The sequence below is a fragment of the Myotis brandtii genome, unplaced genomic scaffold (assembly GCF_000412655.1).
Source record: "Myotis brandtii unplaced genomic scaffold, ASM41265v1 scaffold560, whole genome shotgun sequence".
NCBI lineage: Eukaryota > Metazoa > Chordata > Mammalia > Chiroptera > Vespertilionidae > Myotis > Myotis brandtii.
Genome location: NW_005370081.1, coordinates 235,193 through 261,148, shown reverse-complemented (window position 1 = coordinate 261,148; position 25,956 = coordinate 235,193). Strand labels below are relative to the sequence as shown.

Below are 25,956 nucleotides of genomic sequence, written 5' to 3'. Positions count from 1 at the left end.
TCCATTCATTCACCTATTTATCCATCCATCATCTAAATATACCCACCATGCAATCACCTCACTGCCCATCCACATGTCCACCCACCCACCCATGTATTCATTCCCTCCGCTACCCACTTATCAGTCCACCCCTGCCCCCTTTCCCCAGCATACTTGGGCCTCACCCAGGCCTGGGCACTAAGCTAGACTTAGAGATGGATATGGCACACCCTCTGCTCCCAAGGAATTTAGCCTGGTGAGGGGCCTGATATATGCCCTGCAGGGCCTTCAGCTCAAGGCAGAAAGAACAGGAGGGGTGAGGCAGCTGCGTGCCCAGGAAGCACTAGAATTCAGAGATGGGCACCGGGGGTTTGCGGAGGCTACTGTGCAGAAAGGAGCTGATTTGCATGGCTTTGCAGGTAAAGCCCAGATGTGCCTGTGACCTCTGAGTGGGGCACATTGTAGAGGGCACTGATTCTTCTGGTACCTGAGGCTGAGAAGGGGAAAAGGCAGCTGAGCCAGAGGCCTAGAGGAAAGATGGGCAGCAGGGTGCGGGGGATGGTGAGTGCAGCGATGGCTAGAACAGGGCGGGCGGTGGGGGAGGGAGGACTCTGCTGTAGAAGAGGAGCAGAGCGGAGAGGGGAGAGTCGGAGGCTGCAGGCTGGAGGCCCCTGCCTGGAGCCCTCCCAGAGAGAGGTAGGCATAGCCGCCACATCCATCATCCTCAGCATGCAGACCTGCCCGCCTTTCTCTTCTGATTAGGATACAGGACGTCTGAGAATCAACAGTCCTCAGCCAGCTGCGGCCACCCTCTGGGGCAGCTGGGGAGAGTCTGACCCGAGGTGTGGGAGGGGGCGTGGAGGGTGCAGGGAGCTCTGAATCGTGAGGAGGGCATCTGGACAGCTTGCTCACCCTCACAAACATGCCACTGTCTGGCCCAAAGACACAGCTCCGTGGGTGTGTGCACACGGTGTGCAGGCAGGTTGGGAAGAGCAGCTGCGGTGATCCCTGGCCTTCCAGCCCCTCCGCACTCTATGGCTGGCATGCGTTACCATGCCCACTCCACAGGCAAAGCGAGATAAAAGTGGCAACGTAACAAGGTCAGGTAGCTAGTGAGGGCGGGACTCAGGTTCGCTAGTAAGTCTGAGCTCTGGGCACCCCACTTCGAGAGGGCTGGACCCTGAGAGTAAAGGGCACCCTGATTCCTGGTGACGCAGAGCCAGGCGGGGGTAGGAAGGGCAAGTGCTGAGCAGGCCTCAGGAGCAGCTGCGTGCCTGGCACACAGTCTCACGCACAGGGGGCATGACTGTATCGTTGGGGGGTGGAGGCCACTCACTGCGAACCCTCATGGGCTGGAGAAACTGGGTCAAAGGCAGAGCCCTGCAGAGGAGGAGGAGGGAGCAGGGGAGGAGGGAGCGCACGTCTGGTTTCTATTCTGTGACCGTGAACAGAGGCGTAATTGGCATTTGGGAGAGCTGCTCGGGCTGAGTTCAATCTGTAACAAGTCCTCTTCAATTTCCTCTCCTCAGCCTGCGCACAGGCTTCCGAGATTGCCCTGCTTGATGCTAATGGGAGGACACATCCCTCATTCCCGGGACCAGCCTCAGCTCCACCGGCCCCGGAGCCCAGGGAGGACCTGCTGTGGGGGGGGTGGGGGTGAGGCTGCGAGCTGGGGTGCTAGGCCAGTGGCCCACGCTGGTTACCTGAGCTCCCTGCCAAACCCGCTGAAGCCAGGGGACGTGCCCCAGCACTGCCCTCCCTGTCGCTGAGACACGGAGGACAACAGCCTTGCCACCATTAGCTGTCACCTGCCACGCGCCAGGGCTGGGCCTGTGCTTCACCCACAGTATCCTCACAGCCTCCTGCCAGGTGGGCCTTATCGGTCCCAGCTGACAGATGGAGAAACGGAGACGCCGTAAAACAAAAGGACAGCACATGGTGGGTACATGGAGCTGTGAGGATTGGGCCCAGGTCTGTGTACTATCAAAGCCACACCCCTTCCCCGTATCTGCTCCTCCCTGGAGTAAAATAGCATTCTGCAGTCTGCAGAGATGCTGCCACTCGGAGCTGCAGGGAGGCTAAGCTCAGAGGGTGGGCACAACCCACCCGGCCACCACTGGAGGGGGCGTGGGGGGCTGCCTCAACCAGGCTTCTCAAAGTGGGGGTCTCTGAGCCCACTGTGAGCGTTCCCCACTTCTGAACAATCCAGAAGGGTTGCTGGCAGGCAAATCGCCTCTTGAGCTGGGTGTGAGCATTGGCAGGTGGGGCTGGGCTGTGACTTCAGGCTACTCCCTTCCCCTCTCGGTGCCTCGGTTTCTTTTTCTGTAACATGATCAAGTTTCCCAGGATCTTTTCTTCTCTGTTTCTTTATAGAGAAGTCACTGGAGCAGAGGGATGGGAGCTGAGGTCTGGGAAGGAGTTTGGCACTTACTGCATCCTCAGAGTGCACAGCAGAGCCCAGAGAGGGCATGACACAGCTGGGAAGAGGGGCAGGGACGAGGCAGAGCCGGCATTTGAACCTAGTGTGTGTGATTCCAGTGAGGATGGTCCATGCCAGCAATGCTCTCCCAAGATGGGTGGTCAGGTAGCCCCAGGCATCATCTCCATCCTGGGCCCCAGATGCGCATCTACAGGACAGGCCAGCACCCCTACTGCCTGTCCGTGCAGAGGAGTGAGCTCCGGCCACACACCCACCTGCTTGATGCACTGCAGGCGGTCATTGGTCTGCTGGATGTGCCTGTCCATAGAATTCATTCTGGCCGTTTCGCTGGGTTCTACCCGAGAGCCATGAACGTTGTCCAGCCTGTGGAGAGAGAGGAGCGTGGGTGTCACTGGGGTTGCGCCAGGCCCGCCCGCCTTACAGCCACCCTCCAACCCCAACGCTGCCGTGCTGGCCCCGGCGGCTCCCAGGGGTTCCCGGGCCCTTTGCGAGCCATGGCGGCCTCTGCCCCAGGCAGCCCTGCGCTGGAGGGAGGAACCGTGGCCCCAGCTGCCCAGCCTGTCCTTCCCCAAGCGTGGCCCTGGGAGCCCCATCCGGACTGAGGACAGGAGGTGCTCCCGGGTGTTCTCTGTGGTGACTGATGTGAGCACTGGGCAGGCGTGTCCACCATGGGACGTGCAACGCACACTCAGACATGCATTTCTATGCACACGCGTGTGTTAGGTGGTGGTGGTGGGATGGCAACTTCATTTTCAGATTCCGGTTCAGGGCTTAGCCTACTCGATGTGGCTATGTGTGTGTGAGCATGTATGTGTGTGAACATGTGTGTGTGAGAGAGCATGTGTGTGTATGAGCACGTGTGTGTGTGGCGGGATCTTCCCATGTGACGGCCTCCACTGCACTTGGTGTAAGTACAGTGACCCTGTTGTGAGTGTTGGGTGCCTCCTCAAACCCCCACGCTTTAGAGTCTTCACACTTTACAAACCGCTCCACCTCCATTTCCCCCTGTGCCTCCTGGGAAAGAAGGAGGGAGGCCATTACGACCATCTCCACTTTCTAGATCAGGAAACTGAGGCTCGTAGAGAGGAAGGGAGCTCTCGGCGGCACCGTGCTAGCCCCTGGCTGAGTGGTCTTGGGTACATGAATGTCCTGGCCACCGGGCTCACTCTTCCTGAATGGCCGGTGGGAGCACTAACGTGAGTGCCACTCCTCCCAGGAGGCGAGGCCAAGTGGGAGAGGCCCCTCAGCTCCAAAGACCCTGGAGACCCAGGCCTCTGTGGGGGGCCACGCTGATAAAGGTGGAGAGGGAGATGGACAGGCGGAGTGTTCAGCTCTGGCGTCCCCACCGCTCAGAGATCCAGGTCTTTGGCCAAAGCAGAAGTCTGCCCTGTGCTGAGTGGGTCTGCCCTCCCACAACTCAGTGGGCATTCAGACACACGGTCAGACCCGGGGCACTGAGCAGAGGCTATGGCCCCAGGCCTCTCTGCTACTCTGAGACACTGCCCCCCGAAGGTTCCTCCTCTCTGGCCCCACTTCCTGGGCACTTTCTGTGGCTCACTTTACTTCTCATGCTCACTCTCTAAGACTACAATTATCTCCATTTCACAGATGAGGACCTGCCAAGTCCCCACGGCGACTAGGTGTTTGGACTGGGCCCATATGCCTGTCCGCTTCCATGCCTGGGCTCTGGCCCCAGCGTGAGCGCCAGCCCGGGGACCAAGGTTGCTCCTCCTCCAAGGAGCTCTGCTACGCACTCCACGCTGCTCAGTCTGTGCTTGACAAGACAACTTATCTGCCTGGGTCATGACTGAGAAAGTCCACAAGGGGATCCGGTGAAGTGCTGGCCATTCCCCAGGCCCGGCGCCCTTCCTGGGAGGACCAGTCACCAGTCTCCTGGCGGCGGGGGGTGGGGGGGGCGCTCATCTTGGAGAAGCAAATATCTACGTGTCTTCTCCCTGCCACCCCTTAAAAACCAGAAAACGAAAGCACTGTACACACACTAGCTGAACCTTGATTTTTCCCCCCCTCTTAATGATATATCAGAGTTTATTCCACTCAAGACATAAAGAGCCGTTCCATTTTTAATGGCCACACAGAATTCCAAGGTACGGACGAATCGCCTGCCCCCACCAGGTGCTGTTCTAAGGTGTGAGGCCCTAGTCCAGGCCTCCCTCCTGCTCGGAGTGATAAAGTCGAAGCCGCCTCCACATGTCATTACTGCACACAGTGGTGCAGGTCACCTGTGTCCTGGCCACACCATCCCCGTGTGGGTTAGCCTGGAGAACACACTCGTAAAGGCAGAGCTGCTGCCTCACGTGGGCCTTGGCCTGCTGATACGTGCTTTCTGGGTTCACTCCATCTTGAAGCCCTCCAGCAGACAGATCACAATGAGGGCGTGTCCCGTATTTATTTCTTCTACCCTCACCCCACCCACCCACCATCCCTCCACTCCCCCCACTTAGCACACATTTATACACCCAGATGTCCGACTTCTCCATCCATCATTGATCCAGCTACATGCCTGTCCATCCACCCACCCGTGCACACATCTTTGTGCCCACTTGCCCATCCATGGCTGCTTCCAACTCTCCCAGCAAGTGCTCTCCCGCACCAGTCCTGTGCCGGTCCTGTGCTAGGGTCACGGGGCATGCAGAGATTAAAATGAATTAAGTTTACAATGTTCAAGAAAATCTTGGTCTAAGTCTGTATTCACTCCAGGTCACCTTCCAGGTGACTATTTGTTGAGCTCCTCCTATCAGTCAGGTGTTTCAGGCACTGGGCACAGATAGACACTGTTACTCTACCCCCTCCCACTTTACAGACGAAGAAACTGAGGCTCAGAGGTTATAGTGCAGTGGTTCTCAACCTTCTTAATGCTGCGACCCTTTAATACAGTTCCTCATGTTGTGGTGACCCCCAACCATAAAATTATTTTCGTTGCTACTTCATAACTGTAATTTTGCTACTGTTATGAATCGTAATGTAAATATCTGATATGCAGGATGTATTTTCATTGTTTGCGACCCACAGGTTGAGAACCGCTGTTATAGTGGAAACTAGCTCCAGAATCCCGGCTTTCCCGTCACAGCCTAAATTGTACAGGATCAGGGAGGCCCCTGCAGGAGGCTTCTCTGATGCTGTAAACATGTGTGCTGGGGTAGAAGGAAGAGGCGAGGGTGTCCCTGAAGCAGGGGCTGAGTTTACGCGCACAGAGCCTCAGCCAGACTCACGTGGCAAGTGCTCTGGGGCCAGAGACAAAGCATGTGGGCACGGGCACATTGGCTGCCAGGGTCCCCGTCAAGGAGTGGTCTCCACAGCCAGCCAAAGGGCAACATTATTGCCCCAGGCCAGCTCCATGGGGTGTGCAAGAAAGCCCAGGTCTCTGCAGGCCTCAATCCTGTCCTCAGGCCGCAGCCAACCAGGACAAAGGGCCTGCGGTGACCCAAGCGGCCAGCAGGGGGCACTGTTGACGAGCTTACCGCCCAGAGGGGCTTGGAGCAGGCTTCTTTGGCATCTAGGCCTTCGATTCCCCATTTGTAGAGGAGGATGGTGAGGGTGAGGGATCAGATGGCCTCATGAAGCTCCATCTCTAAGTAGGAGCTTTGCCCAGGATGGGCACAGCATCTGGTCTAGGGTGAGAGACCTAGTAGGGCTTTGATAAGGCACCTGCCAAATGACTGACAGATCATTTCTGGAGCCTGGGGCGCTTGGGCCACCCAGGGAAGCCCCCAGCAGGCATGGGGAGTCCAGAGCCCCCAGGCAGTCACCTTTGGGCCCAGAGGCAGCAGGGCCACGGTTCTCACGTTAGGACGCAAACGGAAAAGGCGGGAAGGAAGGGAACTGTCCAAGCTCAGGCCGGGCTCCGGGGAGCTCGTGGCCATCCTGCCTGGAAGTCAGTGGCTGGTCGCAGTTGGCTTCTAGAGTCCAAGATTCTCCGAATATCAATACCCAAAGCTCCTTTAACGTCTCCCACTAGCCTAACAGCTCAGCTGGTTTTATGTGGGGGAGCCCGAGGCCTGCAGGAGTTTGTCCAAAGCCACACAGCACAGGGGGCTGGGTCCAGGCCCCGGGCGCTCTCCTTCCAGGCGAGGGCTCCTGACTAGAGGAGGCAAGAAATGGACAGATGGGCCGGGGATATCTGTGAGACCCAGTGACGGGGTGGCAGCTAGCAGGGAAGACGTCATAGGTCACAACTGTGTGTCATCTACAATAAAGGAACAGAATGCCTGGCTGGTTATGCAGGCCCTCACAGGTGAGGTGACATTTTTAAACTGCTGAGATCAATGGAAAATCAGGGTTATTAACATCAGGAACAGACGCGGCTGGCAACTCCAGCCCCTGCAGAAGAGGGGTCAGGACCTGAAGGCCAAGGGCCCCAGGCCTGGAGAGAGGGGTGGGCTAAAGGAGGCACGGGAGAGGGCGCTCACTGAGGGGTGGTCGGGAATCCCCATTAGTTCTGCACCTGCTACGTGCAGGCACCGGTCCTGGTCCTGTGCGTTGCTAATTTATTTAGTCCTAAAAGGCTCAGAGAGGTGGCACAGCTCGCTGAGATTCAAATGCTCTGCCTTTCTAACTGTTTATATGTTGTTTCTTCCACTCCACCAAGAATGAACCTCCTGGAAGTCTCCCCCCACCTCCCCCGCCAGGGCTGTGACTGCGCCCAAAGAGATATCCCTTTGTTTCCACCCAAACTGTCCAAATCCACCCACTTGCTTCAAGGACCCTGGGCTCCCTGCGCTCAAGAAGTGACCGGTGTTCAGCGGCCAGCAGAGGTCGCCCTCCACCGTGGGAGCGTTGCTGGCCACAGCTGCCTCCCTCCTCAGAGCCTGGATTCCTATGAGCCTTTACAAGTCGCTACAAATCCTCCAAGGCTGCAGCTCCAGTGCCCACCGTGGCGTTCCCTCCCAACTGGAGACTGTGCGGGCCTGGCCCGGGTGCACCCATGGCCCCAGCCCTTCCACCGCCGTCTGCCTCTGAATGGAGAGTGGGCTCAAGCAGGCAAGCCCCCATCGCCTCTGGCCCCTGGCTTCTCTCCTGGTCCGAGCGGACAAGAGCCTGTAGGAGATGCAGAGCTAGTCAGCCTGGGGGCCTGGAGAAGACCCTGCTCTGCCACGGCCGCCAGGCCTCAGTTTCCCCTTCTGTAACAGGAAGGCTAGCAGCCCTTGGCAGCCCTTCAGACTCCAACATCTTAGGAGTTCTGTCAGGAGCTTCAGCTGTTTGAATGCTCCATCTCGACAAATGTAGAAGCTTGGCTCCAAACAGCAAAGCAAGCCTGTCCCAAGGCAGCCCCAGGGAGGGAGCCCCCGTTCCAGGGGAGTCTGAGGCCGCTGCGCTGCCTTTCTCAGCTCACACTGTCCTTGCACCTGCGCTCAGCTTGGCATCACTGCTCGTAGGTGTGTTTTCTGACTGAAGGTGACATCTGGGTGGGCTAGTCTTCCCAGTGCCTAGTTGAACTCTTGGAGGGCCAAGCTTCCGTATTACACTTCTTAGCACCTGGCACAGCGCTGGCCAAGTTTACCTTAGCGGTGCCCAGCACCGGACGTGCTCCAGAAACGTTAGCTGCTATTACACACACAGGGCTGCTCAGAGAGAGAATGCTGGGAGCTGAAAGGACGCCTGGGGACCACCTGGTCCTGTGCCCCCATGAGGCAGGATTGGAGGTAGGGGCTGGAAGAGGGGAAGGTCATAGGAGACAATGGCCGAGTGGGACTGAAGCCCACCTGGCTGTTCTAGGTTGGGCCCAGGTTGTCTCTGAAAGCATGTCTCCTGGTCTCAAAGGCTGGGGAAGGCACATGGCGTCGGTGGGCTTCTCCCAGCACATGGGAAGTGGGGTGCTCTTAGCTGCCCCATAGAAATGTGGATGGAGCCCTGGAGGCAGCTCCCTAGGATGCTGGGCCAACATGAGCTGTGCTAACACCAGTGTGTTTTATTTTTCACTTTGGAGGCCAAACAAGTTAACCAGTCCTCCTAACACATGCATCTGGGAAGAGGTTTGCTTACGTGTGTGCATGCTTACACACATATGTACTCCTTTGCATACTTGAGACTAAGTACGTGCACACACTGAGTGATGCACAGATGCACTTGAGCACACACAGCTCATGACAGCTTGCACAGGCGAGCGCGGGTCCCCGGGGAGCCGTGCGAGCAGTGGTGTGCAGAAATGACTCAATCACCCTGCATCTGCAGCGCAGGTCCCCGGGCGAGCGGAGCTGGCGGTGGGGGTGGAGGGCTTGTGCCCACAGCTTGCAGAGCACAGGCTGCATTCCAAGACAGCCCCAGGCCAGGGAGCTTGGGACCTGCCCACAGCTCAGCCTGGTGGACGGTCGTGGGGGTCCCGGGGACCTGTCCCTGCCAGCCCCTTTACCAGCTCTCAGACTCCAGGAGGGCAGAGAGCATGGGCCCTGTGTTCAGCAGGGACCTGCCACCCCTGCATGTGACAGTCCAGGGCCTTCTCGCTTGATCTCCACCTTCCACCACGTCCAGCCGTACCCCGTGTCCTCCACATGGGGCTGCTCCATCTCCTGGACTGTGCTCTGACCATCACACCTCCCTGTCTTGCCTCTGCCCCTCAGCCCCAAGCGCCTGGCCCCTTCACCCATCTAGGCCTGCCACCCTCTTGTTGGTTTCCCCCAGCAGAGCTACTCACTTGTACATCCCCAGTGTCTTTGCCCCGCACCCCATCTCGGAGGTACTAGACAGTGGTGTACCTCTGCATCCATCTCCCCCATCAGCTGGGATGTCATCTGGTTATAAATTCCCAGAGCCTAGCCCAGGGTCTGGTACCCAGCAGATGCTCAGCAATGCTCATTAGATGGACGGACAAATGGGTGGATGGACAGCCATTGTGATTCAGAGTGGCAAGAGCTGAATACTCAATGGCCCAGCCTAATCAGAGGGTCTTGGGACTGGGAGAGACTCCAGTAACCAAGTCCAGGGTTCCCAAAGAGCGACGCATGTACCAGCGGCGGAGGAAGAATGATTTTAGGTGGTCCACAGAAACCTCGTCGATATTCCTAGTGATGTATTTGGACTAGAACAATGATCACTGCTGAGTTTGTTGCTATTATTGAGAACTAGAGGCCCGGTGCACGAATTCTTGCACAGGTAGGGTCTGGTCAGCCCACCCCGATCCGGGCTGATTGGGCCAGGCTGGCTGGGGGAAGGGGACATTGGAGGTTGGAGGGCTGGCCCTGCCCCCGATCAGGGTGGGGAAGGATGGAGGGAGCAGCTGGAGGAAGGAGCTGCTGGCGGTCCTGGCCCCTGGTCGAACTCCTGGTCAAACTCGCAGTCGAGGGGACAATTTTCATATTAGCCTTTTATTATATAGGATAAGGGTAAATTAGGGAGCGATGGATGGCAGACCTGAGTGGGTTAAGGAACCACCTTAAACAGCATAAAGAAAATGAAAGAGACTGAGGTTAGGGAAGGACTGATACAGCCCAATGCCCTCCTCGTCTTCACGGCGAAGGAGCAGAAGCTCAGAGAGCTGCAGGGACTGCCTGTGCTCACAGGTTTATGACTCTCCCACTCCCCATCCTTGGGAGACTGCACGCTGCCTGGCGCCGGAGGAGGGTGGAGGTGAAGCAGAGACAGGCAGAAGAAAGTGGCTTTGTGCCCTGTCCCAGGGAAGTCAGGGAAGGGCAGAGGGACAGGAGCTGAGGACAGAGGGAGGCGAGAGGCAGCTCCGGGCAGCTGCCCAGGACCAGCTGCTCCCACTTTTGGCCGGGCGGCTGGAGCAGGTCGTGGGCCAGCTTGAGGCCTGGAGCAGGGTGAGGCTCCGGGGAGGGGTGGCCCTGAGTCCAACCTTCCCGCCCTCTGGGGTGGTGAGCAGCTGCTTTATCGCCCTGAGTCTGTGTCCTCCACTGTCAGACAGGAAGTGCCCCTCACGGCCCCACTGGCCCGAGGAGCCGACTACATGCAGTCACTTCGCGGACAGTGGTCTGAAAAGGGAAACTCGGACTTGGACACCAGCTCTTCCAAACCCAGCTGCTCCCTCCACTCGGGGATGCCCATGCCGAGACCTAACAGGGCTCCCTACCTCCTGCCCAGAGTTCGGACACAGGCTTGCACTTGGGGTTCCTGGAAGGGTGGACCCCCTTCTCCCCATAACCCAATCTCACAGCACCCACCCTCGTCTACAGGAACACCTCTGTCAACGGTGGTCTGTGGGCTAACACAGTGAACCCTTGTGTTTCAGAGTGGGGGCTCCTGAGGGCCGGCCCCACACTGCCACCTCGGCCAGCCTGCTCTGGGACACCACCGTTAACCCAGAGGGAGGAAACTTACTTGGGGAACACGTGTCGATGCTGCCCTGACAGAGGGGCCGGCCCACTGGTCAGAGCCACGTGGGGCTGGGAGTCCCAGCTGCGTTCTTCGGGGGAGCCTTACCCCAGCTTGCGAGGCCTCAGCTGGCGCAGGCAGGCCATGCCCTTGAGGCCAAACCCTCCTGCCATCCTCTGCGGCACTCAGAGTCCCTGACCTCGGGGCGAACTTCCTTTGGCAGCTCCTCTCCCCAAAAGGTGAAGGAGGGCCAGATGCAGCCCTGGACAAGGTCCCGCACCCATGGCAGCCTGGGCAAGGTCAGCAGACGCAGGATGTACAGCCATCCCCATGGCTACGCCCCTGCCTTCTGTTTCCCAGGGTGGGAGGGGACACGGAACAACTACGCTACATGTCAGCCACGAGGTGACTCAGCTCACCTCGCTGTGAGCCTCAGACTTCTCCTGCGATGTCCCAACTACTATTACCAAACAGGTTCAGAGAGGTCCAATGACTTGCTCAAGGTCACATGAGTGACCTTGGACTTGATGTTTTCCCATGTCATACTCTCCATGGGAATGTGGCAGGACACTGTCCTGCCTGGTGCTGCGGGTGCTGGGCAGCCACGTGCCTTCAGGATAGCAGGGCCCATGAGGTGGCCCCGACCTGCCTTCGTCTAGAGCAGTGGTTCTCAACCTTGGCTACACATTAGAATCACCTGGGAATCTTGTTAAAATCCTGATTTCTGGGCCTCATCCTCTGGAAATTCTGTTTCTTTGTTACCAATGATGAGGCCCAGAAATCAGGATTTTAACAAGATTCCCAGGTGATTCTAATGTGCAGCCAAGGTTGAGAACCACTGGTCCAGAGGCTCTTGTCTGTGATTCCAAGGCTGGGATGACATGAAGTGGGGAAGAGGGGGGGTGGGAGTTCCCTGAGGGCCCTTGGGGGATACAGGGTGGAATGAGGCTGGAGATGGAGCCAGGCCTCCTAACCACCAGCTGTGGCCTCTAGAACAGTGACGGCGAACCTTTTGAGCCCAGCGTGACAGCATTTTGAAAAACCCTAACTTAACTCTGGTGCGGTGTCACATATAGAAATTTTTTGATATTTGCAACCATAGTAAAACAAAGACTTATATTTTTTATATTTATTTTATATATTTAAATGCCATTTAACAAAGAAAAATCAACCAAAAAAATGAGTTCGCGTGTCACCTCTGACACGTGTGTCATAGGTTCGCCATCACTGCTCTAGAAGGTTGCAAATACCCTGCAGACTCTCTTACAGCTCTAGGGACAAAGGTGTTCCCTACTGCCCCTCCCTAAGCCCAGCTCTTCGAGGCTCCAGATCTACCCACCTGGCATTCTCAGGGAGGCACAGACAGGCACGGGGCCAATGGCATGTCAGGGAGAGCCAGAGTTAGATGAGCCCTTAAGGATGGCAGGACGATGGGGTACGGCACACCACCTCCACGTCATACCCCAGGCAGGCATGGCGAATCAATCACCACTCCTCCGGTTGAGTCCGGCCATGTCTTGCCCATCCTCCACACACCCTCCGCCCAGCCATCCTGAATCACCTGCATCAGCCCATCTTTGGAAGGGGAGGGCTTCGCCTGAGGTCAGCAGCCCGTCAGGCGTGAGCACAGCCGCATGCAGACTTCCTGATTTCCGACTTCGTGCCCTTTCCCCTGAACTGTGACTCAGAGCCAGGTTCCTCTGGAGTTGAGAGCCCATGTATGGCCCACTCAGGTGAGCCAGCCACGCTGCAACGACCTCTGTCACAGCCTCACAGCAGCTTGCAGACAAGTACCACCCCCTTCTGCAGATGAGAAAACTGAGGCTCAGAGTAGACGGGTGCTTTCTTCCCGTCACACAGGAAGCAAGGCTGCCCTAGGACAGCAGCTGCTCCTCCCGCGTCTGGGCTTTTACTTTCACTAACTGGACATGCCTTCTCCTTTAGTTAACTGTTATGAACTGTCAGATTTTTCTTAATTCTCATAAAATAAAATATTAGAGAAACAAATCAGAAAGCAGACAGTTACTTGAGCTAACAGTGGGAAAAAAGTCCTCATGGCTTAGGTCTGGAGGGGATGTGGGGACCTGCTCAGGCCTATCTACATATGAGGAAACACGGGGCTGGGGCAAGGGTCGGGTGGAGGGAGAGCAGAGACTTGAGGCCCCATCGTGGGTCAGAAGTGGGAGGTCAGGGCTCACACCCCAGGTCCCTGAACTTCTCGGCTCTCTCTGGCCCTAATTTGGCCGAGGCACCCCCTTGCAGATGCCTGTCCAGGCCAGGCCTCCCACTGCAGACAGCTAAGATACAGAGGGCCTGCCCGGCCGCGCTCCCAGCAGCCTGGAGGGGTGGGGGCGGGGGGTAGGACAGGGTGCCGGCAGGCCATGCGCCGGGCAGGAGTCGGCTCTGCTCCCACTCGGAAACTGCGGTTTCCCTGGCAGAAGAGGACCCGGTGGATCTGTGCGGAGATTTTCACCATCTCAGCTGGGCCGAGGCTGGCACAGACCCCACAAGCCCCCCTCGCCCCTCTCCAGGAGGAGGCCCTCTGGCTGGGGTGGGGTTGGGGTTGAGCTGGGTCTGGTGCCCATCACCCACCCTGTCCTCTGGTCTGTACTCGAGAAGTGTCTGGGTATGAGGCTACTTGGGGACTGGGCCTCCCCATCCCAGGCTGGGAGTGGGGGTCTCATTCATGGAACCCTCCAGGGACAAGCTAGGCACCCCACAGGCCACCTGAAGATGCTTCCTGAAGTCCACAAGACAAAAACTCCCACCCGGTGCCCCACGGCCACACGCTGACTCGCTGCTCTAACTGTGCGGGGTACTCTGCCGTTTACAAGGCACTCGGGTCAGAGCCCCATTTGACCCTTTAGTGCCCCATTTACATGGGGAGTGTTGCTCAGTGGTTAAGGACATCAGGCTGCCTGGGTTCAAATCCTGACTGCCACTTGCTAGCTCCTATGACGTAGGACAAAATGCTGCTGCCCTCTTCTGCCGTTTACAAGGCACTCGGGTCAGAGCCCCATTCGACCCTTTAGCGCCCCATTTACATGGGAAGTGTGGCTTAGTGGTTAAGGACACCAGGCTGTCTGGGTTCAAATTCTGACTCTGCCACTTGACTTGCTAGCTCCTGTGACGTAGGACAAAATGCTGTTGCCCTCTGCGTGCCTCAGGCTCCGCGTCTGTAAACCAGGAGCAGGAGCCGTGGTGCCTGCTGCCCAGGCTGCTGTGCTCGGTGGCAAGGCAGAGCGTGGGAACACTCGCTAGGTCAGCACAGGACCCAGGATCATCTCCAGCAGAGGCAGCGGGACCTGGCCGAGAGGAGCTGGTGCCGCTGAGTGGATAGCAAGGGCGTTGAAAGCGACCACCAGACACTAAGATCTTCAATCTTTTAAAAAAAATCCTATTCTAAAAACTTATTTTTTTTAAAGATTGCAACAACATCTTAGGCAGAAGATCCATTTATGCAACAATGGAAGGGGCCATGCTCCGGACGGAGGGGTGGGAGTGAGGCTGCCCGCTTCACTCACCCTCACACGGGGTCTCTGGGAACCACCTTACCGGCTCAGTGCCAGGCCTCAGAGGTCGTGGGTGGCTGAGGCAGGGGCTCTGTACCCACTGACCAGAGGAGCTGGAGGGAGGTGTCCTGGTGGCAAAGGCCAGTTGTGGAAAGTTCCAGAAGGAAGGAGAGAAAGGGTTGGATATGTGAGCAGAGCACTGCTCTTCCAGTGCAGCGGCCTGGACGCCCAGTGATGTCTGTCTGGGCGGGCAGGGCGGGCAGTGTCACTGACAAAGGCAGGGAGACCAGGGAGGAACCAGTCTCCTCTGGGCAAAAGGAGGCAGAACACCTGAGGTCCGCTCCTCCCTGAACAAAGGATTCTCTGCTCACGGCTGCTGGGGGCCAGCTCAGATTCTCCCCGGGAGGTTACTGAACCCCTCCCCTGTGAAGGGCCTTAGAACCTGGCTTCCCAAAGTTATTGCGTGGAAACCACTTTTTCCACTAAACACATTTTAAAATCCCCTAGGACTAGTTTTCCCGGAACTCACTGAGAAATTCAGACCTAAGGAGAGTGGCTGCAGGGTGCAGAGGCTGGGCAGCAAGGAGAGAGAAGGCAGGGGAAGGCGGGCAGCAGGCAGGCTGGGGGGCAGGGGCCAGAAACGGAAGTGTCTGCCGGAAGAGAAGCCACAGGGCACCCTCGCTAACGTCTGAAACCCTTCCCCTCAGGACTGGGGCCCCAGATTCTGAATCCATTATCATGGCCAGCTTCATGCAGCCACCACCACCTCCACAGACCTAACCAGCCAGGAGCCTGCCTGCCCGAGGGCCCCCTGGGCTCTGTGCCCCGGGCCACTTGCTGTGAGGGCAAAGACCAGAGCTGGAAGGTCCAATGAGCTGCCTGAGGCACAGGCTAGGTTGGCTGGGGAGACTGGCCCCTTCTCTGCACCACCCAAGCCATGAACTCTAAAGAGAGGACACCCCAGCCACAGGAACCACAGGTCACAGGCCAGGGTGGCCCAGACCGAGGTGGCCCAGACAGCCAGAGTTCTCTCCCTGAGGCTGCGGAGTGGGCAGCCTCAGAAATCTCAGTTCCTGATTTGAATGAACAATGAGAACAATCCAGGTATCTTAGTATCTACTGAGTGTCCGGGAGCACCTTTGGCATTTTATGCGAATTATCTTTATAACAATAGACTGTACCCGAAAGTAGAGTGATTAGCACTGTCCCAAAATGGGAAAACTAAGACCGAAGTGGTTAAAGAACTTGCCCAAGATCAGAAAATGGCAAAGCGTGCTCCGAATCCACGTCTGTCAGACCCAGCATCCACCTGCCAAACCATGCTACCTTCCAATGACAATGGTGCCATGGACGGCTGGCCTCCAGGCTGTCCTGAAGGAGGCCCTTCAGCTCAGCCATTCGCCCGGCACACTGTGTGCCAGCTCTGCACACTGGCTGTGCCCAGCTGAGTGGGACACAGACAAGAGGCGTCTGTCCTTCGCGGGCTCCAGATCCCACAGGGGGGTGTCCCCCAGCATGCTAACACACGTGCACTGCTGTGGACACACAGTAGGCCTCCTGACTCTCTGGCCTTGTGAAATGGGGTGAGATGATTCCTAAGGCATTTTCTAGCTCTCATGCTCTGGCAGGAGGCTGGGGAAGAGAGGAGTAAACAAAAAAAGTAAGACGACAACCCTGCCTTCCAGAAGCCTAAAATCCAGGTGACAAGCTGTCCCACCCCACCTGCTGGCGGTCCCTACCATGGGGGCTAGACCAGGGCCGGGCGGGGGGCATCCCCATGGTCTTTCTGCAGGAGGCGAAATGGAGTGAGGCCCAGAGGGCCAGGAGGTTTGGTCCCCAGGGACAGTGTGGCTGGGCAGAGGGCCAAGACTTGGGAACAGGCTGGGATGCGGCAGGGAAGGCCAGTCTTATTTCGGAAATAAAGCCACATGCCCAGTGCCCTTTTGACCAGGCCTGGCTGGTCAGCCTGGCAGGGTGGCATGAGGGTCTTTCTTAAAGGAGAAGGCATTGAAATGAAGCAGAATGCTCACAACTCATCTGTTTTTTAATTAACTCACCCTGCTGCCTTAAGTGATTCCCTGCTTACGCTCATTCTTTTGAAAATTCCAAAGTGCTGTTTCTGACCTGTGATTTACTACTGCCGTACGTCTCTATAAGCAGTGTTTTAGCTTAAGTGGCAGTTGCATATTAATTACAAAGTTAATTATGTGCTGTGTAATCATGCTGTAATTCATTAGTTTACTCTACACTCTGAGAGCCTCGTGCTAATAACAAGATCTGACAGAGGGTTTCAGGAATCACCAAAAATTTCCACTGACAATCCCGAGTGAGGCTGAGAAGCACTCGAGCCCCCATCAATACGCCTCCTCGGGACCAGCGGCTGGACCTGAGGCCCGGTCTTTGTGCTGTCGGGGGCCGGACCCGCGTGGACTGCGAACCCTGGTCTGCTGAGGACAGTGGAAAACCCAGCTGGGTCTTATTTTCTCCCCACGGAAGTGCAGGGACAGGAACAGAATTTGTTTAAAATTACTTACGGAACACAGAGTCAGTTCTAGGTGAAAAATAACAGCTCAGATCACTACAGTGGCCGTGGGAACACTGGCTGTGGGGCAGACCCGGAGGGGCCTCCAGGAAGCAGTTGTTCAGACAGGGAGACCCAGGCCCAGGGTGGGGGTCAGGGTCGGGGGGCTTGTCTGGGATTTGGATCAAAGTCTCTTTTCCTTCTCTACTGAGTCCCCCAAAGCATCCAGGGATCTGAAAGTGAAGGCTGGCCATGCTTCTCTCTCCCTTCTTTCCTGTTGTGTTTTGTCTCCTAACAAAATAACCGCGGGGTGTCCTCACTTCACTCCTGAGAGAATCTCAAAACCCCACCGAGGCCCAGCTGCCCAGCCTATGAATCGGGGTGAAAGCTCCCTGCCTCCTTGCACAGCCTCGGATGATGGATGGGAAGGAAACGTGGGCACTCCGGACCCTGCCCGCACCTCCACTGCTCAGGGGATTCTTTTCTGGAACCATCTCTTCCCAGGCTCTGTGTTGCCAGCCACTGAAGAATCCCCATGCTCCTCCAATGGCATTTAAAAGTCAACGTGCATCAAGCAGGCTTGCTGCAGTCACCCGAACTCTGCAAATCTGCGGATCAAATTTCAAGCCTTCCCAGGCTCTGTGTTGCCAGCCACTGAAGAATCCCCACGCTCCTCCAATGGCATTTAAAAGTCGACGTGCATCAAGCAGGCTTGCTGCAGTCACCCTGCACTCTGCAAATCTGCGGATCAAATTTCAAGCCCTTGTTGCACGAGGGGTTACAAAGGCTGTGACCTACCCCGGACACAGCGGCCTGGCCTGGCGGCTGAGACCCTCCTCTGCTTTCCAAATATAAACCTGCTTGTTTATTTCTACTGACAGCTGAATGAAAAAAAAAAAAAAGTGGAAGTCCTTTCCCTTCTGGCTCTAGTCAACAAGAGGAGAGAGGTCTCAGAGCCCCAGCTGGCATGGGAGGAAGACAAATAAGAAAAAACAAAACATGTCCTTGTATTGCAGCGGAATGTTTAAGAAAGAGGCGAAAAGCACAAGGTCAGGGGCAGCTTTCATTTTCTATCATTTCAGCAGGCTCAGGGAGGAGGCAGGATGCTGCCGACTCGACAGTTTTGGGGGAACCACTTTTGGAGGGAACGCATTCTGGGGGGAGGGAGGGGGTGCTTCTTAACAGCCCAAGCGCTGCTGTGGTTTCCTTTCCTGGGAACCCTTTGGTTTCCCTGGCAACAGAGAAGTCCAGCCTCCAAAGTTCTGCTCAAAGACCAAGGCCTGGCCTGGGATGCTCCCAGCAATTACCCGGCGGCCAAGGCTTCGCCATGCTGCTGCAGGGGCGGTGAGCTGATTGGGAGAGGTGCAAAAGTGTCAGCTCTGCAAAACGGCGGGCACTGGTGTACCGCCCCCACTTGTGCAAGCAGCGACTCATCCCCAGATCGCCGCTTTCCAGGGCTTCATGGCTGAGCAGGTAAAAATGCTAGGGAACAGCTAGGAAGCAAGCCTGTGTTTGCCCGCACCCAGGACCCAGAGGGCGTGGGACAGGCTTGGAGGTGGGTGGCCGATGGACGAGCGAGGCCGGGCCTCCTGTCCCACAGGCTTCGGCCTTAGGTGGCTACACAGGGAACTATCAGATGAGAGCAGGTCTGAATTTCTGAATCATCTTCCTCCATCCAGACTCGCTCCAGAGGCGCCTCATGGATCTTAGAGCCCATCTTTTTAGAGAGAAATATTTAAACGTCTGGCCTGGGAAGATGCTTTTTGGGCATTGGATGTGGGAGGGGACGGGAGCAGGAGAGCAGGGGAGGCAAAGAGGGGGCCAGTGACGGCCTTTGCGGAGCGCTCACCTGGCCGCTGGGCGCTGCGCTGAGTGCTCCCTATCTCATTTAACCTGCTCGCCAGCGGCCGGCTGCAGCAGGTGCCATTAGCCCTTGCTGGAGGAAACCGGGGCGGGGAGTGCCTGCCCAAGGCCACCCCGTCAGCGAGTGGCAGAGCCGTGGCTCACACCTGCCAGTCTCAGAGCCCTCTTCTCAGAAGAGGGGTAGAAGGAGTGGCAGTGGGAAGAGGAGGGCTTGGATGGAAAGCGGTTTACTTCCCTGGTGGCAGAAGGGGGACAGAGGTTCCCAGAATCCCTCCCCAACCCCCACACACGGAGCCCTCCCCTATCGAAACATTCCCCAGGAAGCCAGGCCTTCCCTGGTGGCCCACCTTGAGGCTGATGTGTCTGGATGCTGCATCTTTTGTGAGCTTTATCTCCGTGAAAGCCCAGAACAGCCCGCAAAGTAGGTAGTGATAGTCCATTTTATAGACGAACGGTGGGGGCTCAATAGCGTGTCCAAGTTCACACAGCTAGCAAAACGCAGAGCTGGGTTCAGGCCTTGACCTTATGTTGAAATCTAGGCGGGGTCTTAAATGATGGTGTGATGATGATGATGATGATGATGATGATGATGGCAGCCAACCCTCCTGAGCTCCTCCAGGCGCTCGTACCGTTTCAAGCACTCCATGTGTATTAACTTATTTTATTCTCTCCACCATGCTCTGCAGTGCACACTATACTTAGCTTCATTTCACGGATGGGAAAATGGAGGCAAGGAGCTCTGTAGGCAACATGGCCAAGGGCACACAGCTGGTAAACCGTAGACCAGGATTTGGACCCAGCCAGGCAGGCAGCTGAGCTCATACTTATAACCTGTGTGATGGCTGTTTCTCTAATCACTGGAACACCCTGCCTCCCAGCCTTGAGTCCTTGATTGTGGGTGGTTCTGGGGTCCCTTGAGCCAGGAAGAGCCCTGGAGAGCTCCTTCCCCTCCCTGGACACATCAGGCAGGGGCCAGACCGCATTTCTGGGTATGTGTGTGAGCGCCGGTGCGCACGCCTCAGGCCTGCGCTGCATCCAGAGTGTGCGTGCAGCTGATTTATAACCCGTACAGAAAACAGAATTGCAAATCTCACCCACAAATCTTCCCTATCGAGGTACTGTGACAGGCAGACATGCTGTGAATTGCCAGGCACAGGCAGCCCTCCACCAGCCTTGGCTCCCTGACGCTCCCGGCTCTGGGACTGAGCCCTGGGGACCAGGCCACCCATGGCTCCCCTGGGGTCCTCTGGTGGCCGGCAGTCTGGCCAGCTGGGCCCTGGGAGTGGCCGCTGACCTAGAAGGCCCAGTCCTGTTCCTCAGAAACGCTGGCTCCTGAGTGGCCAGGCCCTGGGGAAGCCCCATGTGGCACAGGTGACCGTCCCTCCCGGCTGGGTCCCACACACCGCCTGCCCTCACACTTTCCTCACTGCTCAGGGCAGGGCCGTTGGCACCTATAGACTGAGCACGAGGACACTGGCAACACGTACGGTGACCTCGGCTACACTCATTGTTTCCCCTCGTCTCATGTGATCAGCACGCCAAGGCTCAGAGAGGTTCCACACTGGCAACACGTACGGTGACCTCGGCTACACTCATGTTTCCCCTCGTCTCATGTGATCAGCACGCTCAGAGAGGTTCTGTGGCTTGGGCCCTGGATCTGAACACGGGCGGCCTGATTCTAGAGCCTGGGCTGAGAACACTCTCCCCTCAGATCCTCAAACCCTGCGGAGGGCCCTTCAGCCCTGTCCCTGACACTCACACTACCTCCCTGTCCCCCAGAGGCGACAATGGGAGGGCCCAGGTTTGGGTCTGGTTGGGGCCACCTCATCTGTGGTGGCCGATCCCAATTTCCACAGCTGGGAACATGGGTGGCGTTCCCGGCTTCCGCAGACCTGGAACCAGCGCTCCCGTTCACACTGTCCCAGCCAAACCCGGCCCTGGGGGGCATGGTGATGGCACTACCCTCTGAAGGTGGCACCCAGCACTCAGCCCCTCGGAGGGCTGTGACAGCCCAGTCAATTCCCTGCTGCCCCATCCTTCAGGGTGGGCGAGGGCAGGGCAAGAAGGAGGCTGACAAGCTGGGTGGCGACAAGGGCCACGGTAGGCCCCTGTCTTGGCTCAGCCCTAACCTGCTGTGTGACACAGGCCAGTCCACTGCCCTTCCTGAGTTTTGTCTGTTTTTCCTGGAAAATAGACTGGGCTTGCCTGCAGGCTTATGAGAGGATTAATTTAAATCAGCACAAGGGATCCCTCCACCCTTTGGAGATGTGTACACAGGCATGCACACATGTTCACACTCACACGCATACATGCACCCACAGCTGGTGGCATCGGGTTACAGGAATCCCTGTCGCGGCCCCAAGAGCACCCCACACCAGGCTGCCCTTCTGGGGGTGTCTCTGGGGCCTGGCATCAGGGTGAGAGGCCTGGCTCCTCCTCCTCCTTCAGCTCAGACTCCCTCAGCCCCAAACCTATAATCACCGGCAGGGAAATGACAGCCTCGCCCAGCAGCCACCCTCAGCTGGTGGGCGGGGAGGCGGGCAGTGGCCATGGTGGTGGCTGGAAGGCAGGCCTGGGACACAGAGCTGCCGAGTCAGGGGAGGTCAATGGCGGGGACGATGCCATGGGGACTGTGGGCTTTGGGGTGGGCAGATGATGAATGAGAGGGAAGAGGGGGAGGGGGAGGCACAAGGCCCAGGGCTGGTCTGAGGCTGACCCTCTGCAGGACAAGGCCCAGAGAGGGTCAGCAAGGGGTCATGACCCTGGAACCAGAAGCACGGGCCTGAGACACTGAGGCAGGCTGACTTGGCCCTTGGAAGAAGCAAGGCCAGCAGTGCCCCCAGTTTGGGTTTGAGAAGCTGCAAACACTGGTTGCAGGGAGACCAGGGCAGGGCCTGGGGCTCTGCATTTTAGAATGAGCTGCTTGGGAACCCTGGACTTCCTCTGTCCCAGGAAGGTGCTGGGGTTCCTCCTGCCTGTGCTGCCGTCCCCTCGGCACCCGCCTCCATGTGGCAGGAGGGCCAGGCCATGGGCAGTGCCATGGGCACTCTGACCACATCTGCTAAGCTTGGCTGCTCAACACTTGTCCCCTCAGAGGCACATGCCCGCTGGTGGGTGGGGCTGCAGGGCTGTCCCTGTTTACTAAGGCCCAGCCAGCCAGCTGGGTTCGCAGGGAGCACGCCTCCTGGGCCCTCCCCAACAACAGTCAACAGGAGGCTCAAACCCGGCCCCAAACTTGCTGGGCTCCATCCAGGGCCACGCAGACCCTTGGCCCATGTCGGTGGGAACCGAAGGCTTGGCCTCCTGGCAAAGGGACATCCCGCCCCCGGCCGTGCTGCCCTGGCTCTCCTTGGCCTGGGACAGTCACTTGCACTCTCTGGCCTGGGTTCTTCATCTGCAACAGGAAATGAGAGGAGACGCCTGTGGGGCTGGGCAGCCGGGAGGGAGGAGCGTTCAGGGTGGAGGAACGGCTTCAGGAAAGCTGGGTGAGAGAGCAGTGCACACACGCCCAGGTGGGCTGTGTCAGGAGGCTGGGGTGGAGGCTGGGTCTGGAGTTAGGGTTAGGGTCAAGGTTGAAAGTATAGCTGAGGACAGCGTGGGGTTTATCTGACGGGCACTGTCTGAAAGGAGAGTCTGTGGGCAGCTGTCTCAGTGTCTCTGGACCGCAGGAGGGACCACTCAGAGGGAGGCAGCAGTGTCTGCATGGGGCCACTCGGAGGGCCAGCGTGGCTCCCACCCCACCAGGGAAGCTGGAGGCGAAGGTGCAGCCAGCCTCCCTCGGACCAGCCTGAGCACAGGTTGCTCTGAGACTCAAGACCTGGGTGATAGGCGATGGGGCAGGGACCTAAGGGAGGGCCCGTTTGGGCATCAGGGCATTTGGCTTTGGCCCAGGTGAGGGCCATGGGGATGACCCAGCTCTGGTCTGGAGCCAAGGGCACTGCCTGGGCCTTCCCAGGCACAGGCCTCGCCAGGCCAGGACTCATGCTGACATCACCACAGCCACTGGCACACCTGTTGTCCTGTTTGAAATCTGGGGACTCAACCTCTTTTAAGAGGGTTCAGCTTGAGGACAGGGTCACCAGGATGACCCTGGTCACGCAGGAGTGCTGGGGAGAGTGCTGGGGTGTGCACAGCCTGGCACCCCTGGGCATTTTCTCAGTCTATGCCAGTGAAGGCCCAGGGCTGGTCTCTGCTGGGAACAGGCCACTGCCCCTCCCAGTGCCCCACCTCCCTCTTCACCTTCCCTCTGACCTCCAGGATGGTGAGAGGCACGGGTCCACCTGCACCCTCGGTGCCCCTCGGGAAGGAGGCAGATGGACTGGCGATGGACAGGTGGGCAAGGAGCTATAGTGGAAGCAGGGCTTGCCTGCATCTGTCTGCCCAAGGATGGGGATGTGAAGCTGGGGGCCCAGGGCCAGGGCAGGTGGCATGAGTGGCAATTGTTCCAGTGGCTTGTCTGCTCAGCGTGCCTGCTCACCCGCTGCCCGGTCCCCACTTGCCATGGCCTCACCAGCCCCTTCCCTGCCCCCTCACGGGCCAGAGATGGCTGTCACCATGGCAACCCTGCTCATTCAGTCCGAGATAATGAAGCCAATGTGTTTTTCATTTCCATGAGCTGGAGTGCGAGCCGAGCGGGAGAGGAGCTTTCCCTTTTCAGCCCCTCCTCTGGGGGAAGAGGCAGGCTGGAAAGAGAAGGTATGGGGTCTGGCCGGCGGAGCCACACACACCAACGGAAAAGGGGTGAGACCTGGAGCCACCAAGCTCTCGGCCTGCCTCAGCAGTCATGTCAGTGGACAGTGCTGGCTGGAAAGGCCCACACCCAGACCAGGAGAGGTGGCTTGCAGCCAGGCAAAGCGGGACTTCATTTCTAGCTGTGTGACCTTGGGTTAGTGGCTTCACCTCTCTGGTCTTATATCAGCACAACCAAGTTCACCAAGCATTTATTGGGTCCCTTCTGAGTGTCTGGCCTTCTGCCCTCCCAGAGATCCAGAGGAGACCCAGACAGAGCCCTGTTTTCTACAAGCCCACAGGTTATCAGAAGCAGCAGCTTGCACTGGGTACACATCTCAGCTATAAAAAGGAGGCCAGTAACTCTTACCTGTTGATGCCTGTCTTTGAGTTAATACTAAAAGGTTTATATGAAGGCATGCATGTGAACGTGCCTGGCGCACACAGTAGGTGCTTTACCAGTGCTAGCCTCCCTTTTGTCCTTCACCCTGGGTGTCTGGCCTGCAGCACAGAGAGAGCAGATGTGTCAGGAGTTCTCGTGTGTGAGCCAGAAGTCACAACTGCCCTAAAGTCTGTCCTTCCTCCTCTGGCTAGAGACCTGCCCATTTGGCTGAAGGTGAGACTGAGGCCTGAGCAGGGCTGGGCTGGGCAGAGAGTGGGTGATAGAGCAGTGGCCCTCGGCTGGCCTATCTGTGGCAGGGATCATCCTAGGCCCAGACCAGGGAGAGCAGGGCTGTCTTGGAAAACCACAGCCCACAGTCGCCGCCATCATACCCCCTCCCCCAACCTCCTCGAAGGGCAGGAAGCCAAAAGCACTCACGCAGAAAACCCTGGCCCCCCCCCCCCCCCCCAATAATTCAATCACCTTGGAGGCCAGTGGCCCTCTCTCCTGGCTGGGCTGACAGATGAGGGGGGGAGGAAGGGGAGACATGCCGGGGGGAGGAGTGGGAGACCAGGAAGGCCGACATGGAAAAATCAGAGCAGGGCTTGAAAAATGAAGAAATAAACCTGCCAGGAGGGAGACAGCCTCAATTCGTCCTCCATAAAGCTGTCTAAGGGCCACCAAGGACGTTGGCAGGCGGAGGAGGCCGGAGATGGCTCCCCCTGGGACCCCCACCAACCCTGCCCAGCTGGGCTCCAGTCCCTGCCTGCTGCGGGGTAGGAGAGGAGGGGCCGGGAGGGCTTGTGGGTTAAAAGGGAAAGGGCTGTGGGAGATGCAACTAGGGGGAGAACAGCGCTGTGAACAGGGGCCTCTCGTCCAGAGGTTCACTACCACCTGCACACAGTAGGCGCTCAATGTCGGATGGACAGAAGAAGGAATGCATCGCTGCATCTGTAGGCGCCAGTGAGAAGGACCTTTGCAGCAGGCTGACTAGACGCAAGGACTCAGAGAGCCCGTTCACCCACTCGACCATTTCCCACAAAGGAAGACAGGCCAGACAGGCCCAAAGTCATGGGCAAGTCAGAGCCGCTGGGTTCTCCAGCCAGGGGTCCAGGCCAGGCCACCTCCCCTGTGAACTGCAAGGCTGGGCACTCTCCCCACCACGTCCCTGGCAGTGCCACATCACAACAGCCCAGGCGGGGTCATGCCGACTGTGAACGGGCCTGGCCCTCCTCCGGGCCCCTCAGCGGGCCGTTAGCAATCACGTTTCCTACGAACATTGAATGCCTCAGAAACCTGCTCATAACCCCAAGTCCCAAAGGAAGGAAAGAAAGTATAAAGTGAGCAGAAAGAAATACTCTAGAATGTTGACCAGCGTGACCTCTAGGTGGGAGGATTCTGGGCAGATTTCATTTTTCCTTTTCCACTTGCCTGAGACTTGCAGACTTCCTGCAGTAAGCATGCATTACTTGTGCAATGAGGAAAAAGGGTGCAATCAGGTTTAACATAAATAAGTCACTCCCACTAAATGCCACTTGTGTGAGATTCTCCACTCACAGGACAGACTCCTGCTGGTCAGCGGGCACCGATGCCCCCACAAGAACCTCGGTCGTGGCCCGCAGACTCTGGGGTCACTGCAGGCAGGAAGGAGGGGCCAGGGCTGCCCTGACTGCCCTGTGCCCTGTGACTTGTGACCGTGGGTAAGTCCACACCTCACTGTGTATAGGTGTGCTCCCCTCCCAGGCTGGGTGCTGAGGACTCACGGGCCCGGGCAAACTTCAGCTGAACTTGGAAGACTAGATGAATCAGGGCACAGCGCTTCTCTGATTGGAGGGGCACCATATGGACAGAGGGGGCAGCTGAGGTGCCTCCAAAGACCAGGCAAGCTGGGGCCAGGCGGGGGAGCGGCTGAGCAGCCAGGAGGCGAGGGGCCAGCTTTCATCCCCTGTTTACAGTGGAAACACAGACTTGAAAAGGTTTCACTTTTCCACTGTTTTTGTGGCAGTGCTGTGGGGAGCAGGGCTTCCTGAGAGCGAGGCCAGCTTTCCAAGGCCACACCGAGTCCAGCCCTGCGCTGGCCTCCGACAGGAAACACCATGTTTTCAATTTACGGGTCCCTGCCAGGTGCAGCGAGCTGCCCGCGCTCCACCAGCCTAGCTGTGCAGGGAGAGCCATTCCAGGCCCCGCGGCGGCTGGGAACGTACCGCAGGCCTGGGGGAGCCTCGCTCCGGGGCAGCTCCAGCCAATG

At 57.8% G+C, this 25,956-nt stretch overlaps 1 protein-coding gene across 1 annotated transcript in view; it reads right to left on the bottom strand.

Moving 5' to 3' along the window:
- ZMIZ1 (zinc finger, MIZ-type containing 1) overlaps positions 1–25,956 on the bottom strand; it is a 181,133-nt gene that overhangs the window by 101,327 nt on the left and 53,850 nt on the right. The window contains exon 4 of the mRNA XM_005878445.2: positions 2,674–2,782. Within this exon, the coding sequence (XP_005878507.1) occupies positions 2,674–2,733 (60 nt within the window). The 5' untranslated portion in view covers positions 2,734–2,782. The remainder of the gene's footprint in view (positions 1–2,673; positions 2,783–25,956) is intronic.